This window comes from Lagopus leucura, unplaced genomic scaffold (genome assembly GCF_019238085.1).
Source record: "Lagopus leucura isolate 7727_CA_CO unplaced genomic scaffold, USGS_WTPT01 Super-Scaffold_100034, whole genome shotgun sequence".
In the NCBI taxonomy this organism is placed as follows: Eukaryota; Metazoa; Chordata; class Aves; order Galliformes; family Phasianidae; genus Lagopus; species Lagopus leucura.
This window is the reverse complement of record NW_024962283.1, coordinates 382,757-394,386: the sequence shown is the minus strand read 5'-3', so window position 1 is coordinate 394,386 and position 11,630 is coordinate 382,757. Positions and strand designations below refer to the sequence as shown.

Sequence of the window (11,630 nt, the reverse complement as noted above, 5' to 3'; positions counted from 1 at the left end):
GGGTGGCGGGTGGCATGCTGCGCGCGGTGCGAGGGGGACGCGCGTTGTGGGGGGGCTCTGGGAAGGGCAGCGGGGGGGCGAAGCTGGGCCGCACCCTGCGCACCGCCACCCCGCAGCGCACCGACATCTTCCGCGGTGAGATGAGGGCTCTGGGGCTGAGGGCAGCGGGAGGAAACGCGAGTGTGGATGTGATGGAGATGTGCGGAGGGATAAGGGGCCAGGGAGGGGGTAAAGGTCACTCGGTGGGGTCGCAGGGGGTGCAGAGGGGATTCGGCGGGGTTCTGGGGGGATCCGAGGGGATCCGGATGGATCGTGGAGTGGCAGAGGGGTGGTGAATGGGAACGCGGGGGGTCGTCGGGGTGTGCCGTGGTGTGTGGAGGGGTCTGGGAGGTCTGGGGGGTCCAAGAGACCTCGGTGGGTTGGGTGAGGCCCTGGGAGGGGGACCTGCAGTACTCAGTGTGACTTTGGGGGGGAGGAGGGTCTTAGAGTCACCTGGGAGGGTGTTCTAAGTGGAGTTAGGGGGATCTCCTGGCTGCATCCCCCTCTGTTCCCACAGAGCTGGGGCTGAGGCTGTCCCGCCTGGGGCAGACACTGCGGAGCCAGCTGCCAGAGTCAGAGGGGGCCTGGAACCCATTGCACTCCCACCAGAACTGCCCACCACCCCCAGAGCGAGCAGATGTGGTGGTGGCAGGGGGGGGGTGTGCTGGGCTGGTCGGTTGCCTACTGGCTGAAGACACTGGAGAACAGGCGGCATGGCATGCGGGTGGTGGTGGTGGAGCGAGACCCCACGGTGAGACCCGGGAGATGAGGGAGGTCGGGCAGGGACATGCCGCACCTCAACACCCCTCTGCCTCCACCACCCCTCTCCTTTCCCCCCCACAGTATTCCCAGGCTTCCACTGTGCTGTCTGTGGGGGGCATCCGGCAGCAGTTCTCCCTGCCTGAAAACATCCGCCTGTCTCTGCAATCTGCCGCCTTTCTCCGTACTATCAACGTGAGTTTGGGTGATGGCAGCACTGTGGGAGGGTGTCTCAGTGAGGAGTCTCATTCTTACCCCTTCCTTACCGTGCTGTTCCCCCCTCAGGAACACCTGTGGGTGCCCAACGAGCCCCCCATCGACCTTCAGTTCCAGCCCTCGGGATACCTCTTCTTGGCGTCTGAGCATGGCGCTGCCACCCTGGAGGCTGGCGTCAAAGTGCAGAGGTGATATGGCCACCCCTGACCCCCATTAAAAGGGACACTGGGGACACCCCTGTTCAGTGACACTGTTTGTCTCCAGGGAAGAGGGCGCCAAGGTGGTCCTGCTGTCCCCTAGTCAGCTGAAGGCCAAGTTCCCATGGATAAACACAGAGAATGTGGTCGTGGCGTCCTACGGTAGGGGACGTGCTGTTGATGGGGATGCTGCTGTCCCTGTGTGTCAGCATGTGTGTCATTATGTCTGTCCACAGGGCTGGAGAACGAGGGCTGGTTTGACCCTTGGTCCCTCCTCAACGCCTTCCGAAGGAAAGCCATGTCCCTCGGCGTCTACAGCTGCGTCGGGGAGGTGACGTGTGAGTCCTGGGTGCGGTGACACCACCACTGCAGACACCGGGACAACCTCACCCACCCTACAACTTCCAGCTTTTGTGATGGACACCGCAGACAACACACCAGGCATGCTGCAGGGCGTTGGCCGTGTGAAATATGTTAATGTGAGTGTGCCCCAATGCCAGCGTGTTTGGCTGTCACCATGCTGTGGGACCACTTGGGAGCCCGTCCCCAGCCCCGCGTCCTCAATGTCCCAGGTGCGCCTTCCCGACAGCCCGGAGCAGCAGCCCGTCTCCTGTGCCATCGTGGTGCTCGCCGCCGGCGCCTGGACTGGGAAACTGCTGGACTCGGCCACGGCTGGGCTGCGGGGCAGCCTCGCGTTGAGCCCTCTCCCCATAGAGCCCCGCAAGAGGTCGGGGCTGGGACTGAGTTTGGGCACTTTGAGCCCCCATTTCTGTGCCATGGGGTGGGACACGGCGATGTCCCCACAGGTACGTGTATGTGTGGCACTGCCCTGGCGGGCCGGGCCTGGAGACGCCATTCGTCATTGACTCTTCGGGAGCCTATTTCCGGCGCGAAGGCATTGCTGGCAACTACCTGGGAAGCATGAGCCCACCAGAGGTGCGTGCCCAAGGGTCGCAGTGTTGCGGGGACCCCCGAGGTGTCCACAGTGGTCACCGCCTGTCGCCACGCAGGGCCGTGAGCCGGATGCAGGAAACCTGGAGGTGGATCACGACTTCTTCCAGGAGGAGGTGTGGCCGCGGCTGGCGCACCGCGTGCCCGCCTTCCAGACACTGAAGGTACGGTGCCCTCCACCCTCTGTCCCACGCATTTGGGCTCCACGCTGCCATGATGCAGCCCTACAATGCCAAGCAGGTGAAGAGCGCATGGGCCGGCTACTACGATTACAACACCTTCGACCAGAATGGAGTGCTGGGCTCACACCCGCAACTGCGGAACGTCTTTGTGCTGGCGGGGTTCAGCGGGCACGGCCTGCAGCAGTCCCCTGCTGCTGGGAAGGCAGCTGCTGAGCTGCTGCTGCACGGCTCCTGCATGGCTGTGGATGTCAGCAGGCTGGCGCCTGGGCGGCTGTGGGGCAGTGAGCCTCTGCTGGAGGCGGCCATCGTCTGAGCGGGAGCACCCCAGTGTGGGTGCTGGGGGTGGGGGGCAGTGCTGCTATGGTAATAAAGGGATGTGGCAGCTGTCTGTGAGTGAAGGGAGTCATGTTTCCAACTGGATCTCCCCCTGGGATCCTTTTGTACGCACTGTGTCCTATAACCTAAGATGCCAGTTGCCCCCCTCAGAATCACAGAATGGCCAGGGTTGGAAGGAACCTCAAGGATGAATCTCCAACATCCCTCATCACAGGCAGGGCCACCAACCTCCATGTTTATTACCAGCCCAGGCTGCCCAGGGCCCCATCAACCTGGCCTTGAACACCTCCAGGGATGGACGGGGCATCCACAGCCTCTCTGGCAGCTGTTCCAGCACCTCACCACTCTCATAGCAAAGAACTTCCCCCTTGACATCCAACCTCAATCTGCCCTCCCTCAACTTCAAACCGTTTCCCCTTGTCCTGCTGTTATCTCCCCTTTCCAAGAGCTGATTCCCCTCCTGTCTGTAGGCTCCCGTTAGGTCCTGGAAGGCTGCAGTGCGGTCACCCCACAGCCTTCTCTTCTCCAGGCTGAACAAGCCCAGCTCTCGGCCCGTCTATGCGCTCCAGTCACGAGGCCCCTCTCCCGCAGCTCCGTGTCTTTCTCGTACTGGGGCTCCGCAGCTGGACGCAGTGCCGCACACGGCGACTCGCACCATTCCCGCTCCATTTCCCAGCTCTCCCCGCTCCCATTCATTACCGCGCTCCCGTTCACGTTCCCCTTACTTTAGCGCCCCCTAGCGGCGGCGCCTGCACGGTAAAGGGCGGCGCTGCTCACTGCGCTCGCGCGATACCTGCGCGCTGTGCGGCTGCGCGCGGCGCATGCGCGGATTGCGGCGGCCGGGGCGGCGCGAGCCGGGTGTGTTTGCGGCGCGGCTCCGGCCCGGCGGCCCCGAGGTGAGGCTGGGCGCTGCGCGGCGAACCGAGGAGCCGGGCCGCGGGGCAGAGCTGCGGGGCGCCCTTCGGGTCCGGTCGGTGCCTGAGCCGGGAGCGGCCGCGCTCGGCGTCCTGGGGCGCGGAGCGCCGTTCGGAACCCCGCCCCGGCTGCCCGCAGCGCGGCCGTGTGCCGGAGCCGCTCTGCTGCGAGCAGCTGCGGTTTGCGAGGCGTTCGTGTCGGTGGGCGATCCGCCGCCGCAGGGCCGTGCTGTGCCGCTCCCGGCTCTGCGCTTCCCCCGGCGCGGCTCGCGGGCTGTGACCGGCTGTGAGTTCCGTGCTCTGAGCCGCGCTGTGTGTCCCCGCAGGCTCCATCCGTTTCCCATCCCTCCATGATGAGAGAGGCTTGGGTCCGGCTTTTCCCCTCTCCCTGTAGTTGATGGTGTTGGAAGCAGAGGTGATGCTGGAGGCGAGATGGCAGACAGCGTGAAAACCTTCCTTCATGACCTCGTCAGGGTGAGTCCCTGCGCTCCGGGGCTGCTCCTGCTGCGGGGTGCTGGGTCCTCCTGCCCCTGAGCCCTGGAAGTGGCTTACGAGATTGGAATGGGGCTCCAGATATATTTAGATTAAAGGCATCTTCAGAAATCACGTCAATGTGATGGAAATCGCCATCAGAATTAAAAAAAAAAAACCAACATTCTTAGCTTCTTAGAGTGGTGCTGTGCCCCACATCCCAGGTGGGATCCACTTCATCCCAGCTGTGGGATATGTCCCAGAGGGCAAACTGAACCTGTCACAGATTCCTTTGGGCAGGAGTGACCCTTGTAGCCTTGCAGGCATTTTATGGTGACGCTTTGCCTGAACTCAGTGCTCCCTGTCTCACTTGGCTCTCCCAAGTGTTGATGTCAGACTGAAAACACTCGTGGCATGACGCTAACAAATAACTTGTTTTTGGTGAGTTGTTGTTTAAGAGAGCAAAGGTCTGTGCTGCCCTGGCCACAACTCCAAGCAGAAGAACCAGTGTCATTTTGTGATGCCTTCATGCCATCTGTAAGAGGTGGCTGCAGCAGCATGTAATTACTCTCCACCTCACCACGAGCAGCAGCTTGCAATGCACTTTGTCAGATTCATGGCGTCAAAATTCATGCTGCTGGGTCAGGGGGGAGAGGTGCAGCGATGTTTCCTGGGCTGTCTGACCTGTCCATGCGTGCAGGCAGCGTGATTTTGAGCCATGGTGATGTGCTCAGCCAGTGCTGCAGCAGAAAGAGGCTGCGCAGCAGCCACCCAGGCCAGCTGCAGCACATCTGTCATTAAAAGAAAGAAATGGCACTGGAAATCATTTCAGGCGCTCCCTGGAGGTTTGCACGGACGTGGCTGATGTGAGAGTGTTTCTGAGACAAGGACAGATGGTTTTATTTGTGGAGGAATAAGAATCGAGCTCGTACAGTGAGGCCACATGGACTTTGCACATTCTGAGTATTCTGTATAATTACGTTTTATTGGCCTTAGAACTGCTGGCAGGGGAAGAAGTGCATTGTGCCAGGCAGAAGAAATGGGCTGTGAGAGATCTCCGTGGCTTTTGCCAGGGTTATAAATAGAGGAGATTTACGAGGCATCACACCTTTTAAAAAAAGAAGGGGAAAAAAGAAAAAGGCTTTCCAGTGCTGTTCCTAAAGATGCTGGAACGTGTGATGTAGGTCACCAGGCCGTGGAAAGTAGCGTTACTGATCCAAATCTTGGCTTTGGCTTGGCCTTCCAGCTGGGAGCGGGGCTGGCCTTCACCCATCTGTGCAAATGGGTGATGCACATGAGGGCTGTTCCCTCATTTCTGCCCCCCAGTTCTCTTCCCTGCTTACCTGAGGGTTGGCCAACCTCACATGGAGCGTGGGATGGGTGAAGGCAGTGCTGCTGCAGATCCACCTTCATGCAACCGAGGAACTTGGGGAGGTTGTATTCATTCTTTGGAAGATGAAAATCCAGGAAGTGTTGTGCAAGGAGCAGCTGGCATCAAACACAGCTGTTTTTAAGATGGTGTTTGGTTTATCTTTCATCTCTCTTGCTTTTTCTGAGCATCGCTAACATTTCTTGGAGAGAGAAGCTTTATTTCTGGGTTGCTTTATCTTGACGTGTCACAGCATTGCTGTCCTGGCAGTGCTTCTGCTTCCCTGTGCTGTTAGCTCTCTGCATTCTGCAATGATGTTACATCTCTGCTACTGGGCTGGCAGCTCTTCCCAGGCAGGAGAGCTGGTAGAGCAGCAACCAAATCTGCAGCCTTGTGCATCTGCTGGTGTGCATTTGTGTCCTTCCCATACGGGGAGCAGCCCGGTCAGCCACGTCCCAGCCCTGCTCTGGCCGTGGCTGACATGCCGTCCTCGTGTCCGCAGGGAATCAAGGATTCCATCTGGGGCATCTGCACCATCTCCAAGCTGGATGCCCGCATCCAGCAGAAAAGGGAAGAGCAGAAGCGGAGGAGAGCGAACAGCGCGCTCGCCCAGCGGAGGTTTCACATGGAGGAGAGGAAGCAAGAGAAGTGAGTATGGAGCTTATGAGTCACAGATCAGGTAATTCGCTTGTCTTTGAGTCTCTGAGAGCGAGGGGGGAGAACCAGAGCAGAGCTCTGTGCAGAGCTTTGAGGGGCCTGACGGATTGCAAGTCACAGGGATTTGGCAGCGCATGTGCCAAATTCTCTTTCATGCCCACTGTATCACAGCAGTCTGGCTGAAGGGAATTTAAGTGAGGTTTATGAAATAAAGTCATTACTTCTGCCTGCACCTCTGAAAACCTCCATAAAACTGGGTCAGATCTGCATCCTGAGTGTCACTGCAAGCTGATCTTCTGACGTGTTTGCCAGTAGTCTGCAGCAGAAACGCAGCTTATAAACCCAGCCGTGCCAACATGCAGAGCCAGCGAGGATGAAAACCGTGACATGAAGCACCTTGCATTCTGCAGTGGAACTGTGGGCCTTTCATGATAAGAGAGGAAATCAGGCTTTATGCTGTTTGAGGATGGAGACTATGTGGGCTCTTTATCGTGGGTCCGTGCCCTGCAGTGTGAAGCCAGAAGAATGTGGAGTTCTGAGTTTGCCTTTTCCTGGATGCTGGCTCTCCTGCCATGATTAAAGGCGGTTGCTGCTGGGGATGCTGATGGGATCAGGAAGAAACTGTTCTGCTTGGAGCATGCATCTCAGATCCCAGTTACACATTTGGGGCAGATGAAGGATATTTTTTTCTGCAGCCATCAATATCAGCTGCAGCTGCTAAGGCTGGGAATGCCTGAATTATATCCATGTGGGAGCAAACCAGCATCTGTTCTTGTGCCTGACTCCCAAACCACGCAGAAACGTTTCTCCCCTCTCCTAATCGCCATTGGGTGACAGCACTGCTTGGTGCAGTGATGTTTGGTTGGGAATTTGCCTTTCAAGATGTATTTGCAGATTATTTTGCCTGCTTTGGTGGTGGTTTAACCTTGTCTAAAGATGTTGGCAGGGTCCTGCTGTGTGTCTGTGCTGGGATTTCTTGCAGAATTCCAGCACTCAGATAAAATCAGCGGTGCTGCTGGTGCTCGTTGGTTGTCGTAGAAACTTGCTGAGGTGTCCAAAATGTGAGACTGAAACAGTTGCTGTTTGTCCACGCTCAGGAGCAAAGTGTCTCATGCACACCTGTCCTGTTGCTTTCCAGCGAGCCCCGGATCGTGAGCCGGATATTTCAGTGCTGTGCCTGGAATGGAGGTGTTTTCTGGGTAAGTGGATGTTTGGGGAGTTTTCCACGTTCAAATGCTGTGATGTGCTGCAGTGCTTGTGAGCTTTCAGCAGGGCTTGGCTGCCCCGCAGTTGAGAGGCTGTGGGAGCAGAGGGAATCCTTACATCTCCCAGTGCCAGCACTGTCCTTAAAGGAGGTGGTGCAGGATTGAAGTGGTAGAGTAACTTGAGAACAGTCTGTGTCAAAACCTGCTGATTTTACGGGTCTTTCAGGCTGTGCTTTTCCTGCACATTCAAGCCTTGCAGTCAGGGATGTTGTTTACCAAAATGGATATTGGTATCTCAAGACATTGCCTCAGTTCTGACCTTACATGACTGTGAATAAGTTTGATTAGACTGCTGGTTAATGGAGCACATGCTTTGCAATCTACTGCATCACCAACTTCACTTTTCCATTAGGCTGTGGCAGAGTATGAGGAGTCAGGGTAGAAACGTTAAACTTCTTAATCACAGATGTTGGCTGTATTTAAACAGAGATCCTTGGTTCTGTGTTGATGGATCGACGCCCTTGTAATGGTGTGAGTGGAGCAGGCAGAGGCTCTGCCTGCAGATCAGCAGTGACAGCCTTCAGATCAGCTGTATGAACGTTACTGTTTGAAACTGAGCTATTTAGCTGCCAAATAGGAAGCTGTCTGCTGGCCCCATGGTGTGGCTTTGGGGCCACGGTGGCAGCAGAAGGGCCGTGGTACCTTTGGGGCTTTGTGCTGGAGGTTTATTAGGTGTGTTGGGATTTCACCGCGCCAGGTGGCAGAATAGAGCAGAAGAAGCAAATGTGCAAAGCCTCACCACGAACCCTTGTTGTTTCTCTTTCCCTGTAGCTTAGTCTCTTCTTGTTTTACCGAGTGTTTATACCTGTGCTTCAGTCGGTCACAGCTCAGATCATCGGTAAGTGCTCTCCTGTCTGTGTATTAAGGGGCACAGAGTAGTGAGGCAAGGCTGTGATTAATTGTTCAGTAGAAAATCAGACAGATGGGTAATCAGGCTGGAAGGGTTGGCAACAGTCTTTGAACTCTCGTTGTGTCAGGGATCTAGCCTACGTGTTTTGCTACTGAACACCCGTGGTTGTCAATAGATACAAATATTTTTGCAAATAAGTGCAGTGCAAGTGGGTGGAAATGTGCCTTTAAGGGAGAAATGCTAAGGTTGGAGCACTTTACTCAAGCACTACAATGAGAATGTCACTGTACCAGGGTGGTTTAACACGGACCTGTGGGGTTGTGATGTGAAATGAGGAGATTCCTGACGTGCTGCTTTCTGCCCATCTTCCAAAGGTGACCCTTCCTTACACGGCGATGTCTGGTCTTGGCTGGAGTTCATTCTCACCTCCATTTTCAGTGCCCTCTGGGTCCTTCCCCTGTTTGTGCTCAGTAAGGTCGTCAATGCCATCTGGTTTCAGGTAGGAAGGTGGACTCATGCAAACGATGGGCGATTTCTGTGTTAAAGCTTAATTGGTCAGGAGGAAATGGGTGGGACACCCTGCGGCCCCTCTTGGTGACGGCATGGGGTGGCATTTTGGGTCCAGATAAAAGACAGCACGTCAAGCCCAGAAGTGGCACAGGCTGCGTGTTTGAACACCTTGGCACCCCTGTGTAGGTGTGGGGCAAACTTCCAGGATTGCAGAATCTGGAATCCCGTCCTGAAAAGCGGCTGGGGCTGTTTGTAGGGGTGAGCGCAGCTGAGCAGTGCGGTCTGTTGGTGAGCTGTTCGTCCTTCCCCTTCCCTCCCGTGCAGGACATTGCAGATCTCGCATTTGAAGTTTCTGGCAGAAAGCCTCACCCCTTCCCCAGTGTCAGTAAAATCATTGCCGACATGCTGTTCAACCTCCTGCTGCAGGCGCTGTTCCTCATCCAGGTGAGATCACAGCGCTGACGGCCGGGCGCACCGCTGCCGTGCTGAGCAGCCCTCCCTCACCGGCCCTCTTCTTCCGCAGGGGATGATTGTGAGTCTGTTCCCCATCGATGTGGTCGGCCAGCTGATCAGCCTCCTGCACATGTCCCTGCTCTATTCTCTCTACTGTTTCGAGTACCGCTGGTTTAACAAAGGTGGGTGCTGCCTCCTGCAGAACGGCCTCTGTGCCCACGTGCTGATGGCAGGGCAGGTGTGCAGCTGTGCATGTGGCAGAGAAGCGAGCAAACCTCTTGGCAGTTCTGCAGCAGCTGACAGGAGCCACTTTGCTGGCTATTGCTCTTCATTCTGATGCTACTGTATGAGTTTGTTTTCTGTTTGCTCTTTAAGACAGCAATCCAAAGTATTCCCGTGTTCTTTGAAGAAGGCTGGAAATAAAAAGTGCTTCTTGTTCTGTTCATCGTTTTCCTTTACAAGTAGTGAAGGTCTTTCCCCAGCGTGCCAACTCAGTGGGTTTCTTTGGGGTTTTGTTCTCACTAGGAATTGAAATGCACCAACGGTTGTCCAACATTGAGAGAAACTGGCCCTATTACTTTGGATTTGGCTTACCACTGGCTTTCCTCACCGCAATGCAGTCCTCCTATATCATCAGGTGAGTCTTCAGGGGGTCAGGTTGCTGTCTGGGGGGAGCAGGACACATTAATGCCCCTTTCCCAACTTCTACCCTCCTTTACATCAGAGATGTGTACCCTTATCCACAGCACCACCCGTCACAGAGAACTTCCAGCAAACCCTTTTCTTTTTCCTTCCAGTGGCTGCCTCTTTTCCATCCTTTTCCCTCTGTTCATCATCAGCGCCAATGAAGCAAAGACACCTGGCAAAACGTAGTAAGTAGAGGCTTGGGGATGCTCCGTGGTGGTGTTAGAACTGGGTCAGACGTGCTAAACAGAAGCAGCACAGGGAGAGCAGGCTTCCAGCTGGGTTGGTGAGGTGGAAATAGCAGGGCTGAGCTTTCCGTACCTGTTAGACTCCCCCTGTCCATAAAGGCATGACAAATGCGGTGAGGGCTGAAGGGGGCTTTTTGGACACAGGGTGCCATGTTGGTGTGGCATCAGGGAGAGCCCAAACTACGAGCTCACAGCCTTTCTTCCCTTCCAGCCACTTCCAGCTCCGTCTCTTCTCCCTGGTGGTTTTCCTCAGCAACAGACTCTTCCACAAGACCGTTTACCTTCAGTCCACCCTGAGCAGCGCCTCTGCAGACAGGCTGCTCTCTCCCCAGCCGTCTCCTGCCAAACACAAGCCTGCTCCGGGGCACTGAACCACAGCCCAAAGGGGGGACATGATGCAGGCCGGGCCTCAGCTGCTAGAAACCTCCTGGGGAAATGCAGGACCCAGCATGGCGAGGCACTCGCGTGTTTTCCCACCACCAGAAGCCCCCCTGGGTGTTTCCATGTCCCCCATTGTGAGCATGCAGGTGGAGAGCTTGGGAGAAGCGTGGATTTTTAACACCTTTGTCAGATACAAGAAGCCAGGTTCCCTGTGCTTGTTTTATAGCATGTTCCCAGCCCTTCCCTTGGACTGTTTTGTACTTCCTTCCTGTGCCATCTCCCTCCCCTCAGATGAGTGCTTTGTGGCCCCTGTTCTGCCCTAGCTTTGTGGGTAACCTGTGCTGTGTCTCCCTGTACCGTTGTCCTTTGTATGTTGTAACTCAGGTCGGGGTTTTTGTAGTCCTGCTGTGCTGAGCAGCTCCCAGGGCTGTCAGCCCAGGAGGGGCAGCTCGGCCTCCCCGCCCCGCAGTGACCAGCTCTGGTCCCCGGTTGCGGACAGCCCCATGACAAGTGCCACCTTCCAGGGCTCAGTACGGGAGGGCACCGTCCTGCAGAGAGGGAGCCAGCTCCACGCCATGGCCACCAAACGCTCGGGGTTTTTACATCTCTGAAATTGCAAAGGGAAATTGCTTAAACAAGGTCAGGAACCGAAATGGAAACTCGGGAAACGCATTAAATCTGGGGTTGGGTATGAGGTTTTTTTGGGTTTTCGTGCATTTTTCATTTCTGTTGTGGCCATTAAGCTACTTGTGAGCAGCACCTGGCTGGGCGTTTTCCATGGACACAGGGATGCGTCACCGCAGTGGCTCCACACGCTGTTCTGCTGTACCCAGAGCAGGGCTGTTGGTTTTCGGTTGTAGCGGTGGCCGCGCTGCTTTGTCCACGTGCGTGGGTGTGGCTCTGTGCGCGGTCCGTCCCGCAGTGCGTTCCAGATGCACAGCGCTGCCTCTCCACTGCCCCGTGGTTTTTCACAACAGGGGTCAGGCTTTGGAGAAACAAACTTGTTCTCGAGTATTTTCACACTGAAATGTTAAATGAAAAAAAAAAATCGAGTTTCAGCCATCCCGCATGCAGCAGTTTATTTGGCGCGGCCGTTCTCGGGTTCTTCTCGGGGTGAATTCGGGACAAATCTGCCCTGCCTCAGCTCC

The 11,630-nt window shown here is 56.1% G+C and overlaps 2 protein-coding genes across 2 annotated transcripts; both read left to right on the top strand.

Moving 5' to 3' along the window:
- The first annotated feature begins 14 nt into the window (after positions 1-14).
- FOXRED1 (FAD dependent oxidoreductase domain containing 1) lies at positions 15-2,732 on the top strand. Its single transcript, XM_042882504.1, is given in 12 exon segments — positions 15-135; positions 557-690; positions 692-790; positions 883-993; positions 1,084-1,202; positions 1,279-1,373; positions 1,448-1,549; positions 1,620-1,690; positions 1,784-1,938; positions 2,018-2,147; positions 2,222-2,326; positions 2,403-2,732. Coding segments are annotated over 12 exon segments (1,497 nt in total). The 3' UTR covers positions 2,658-2,732.
- Positions 2,733-3,517: 785 nt separating this feature from the next.
- Positions 3,518-11,544, top strand: EI24 (EI24 autophagy associated transmembrane protein). The gene is made up of 11 exons (XM_042882606.1): positions 3,518-3,576; positions 3,921-4,068; positions 5,937-6,082; positions 7,230-7,290; positions 8,128-8,194; positions 8,581-8,705; positions 9,041-9,160; positions 9,240-9,351; positions 9,695-9,806; positions 9,967-10,041; positions 10,313-11,544. Exons 2-11 carry the CDS (start codon positions 4,027-4,029, stop codon positions 10,470-10,472), a joined length of 1,020 nt encoding a protein of 339 aa, XP_042738540.1. The 5' UTR covers positions 3,518-3,576; positions 3,921-4,026; the 3' UTR covers positions 10,473-11,544.
- The last annotated feature ends 86 nt before the right edge of the window (positions 11,545-11,630 follow it).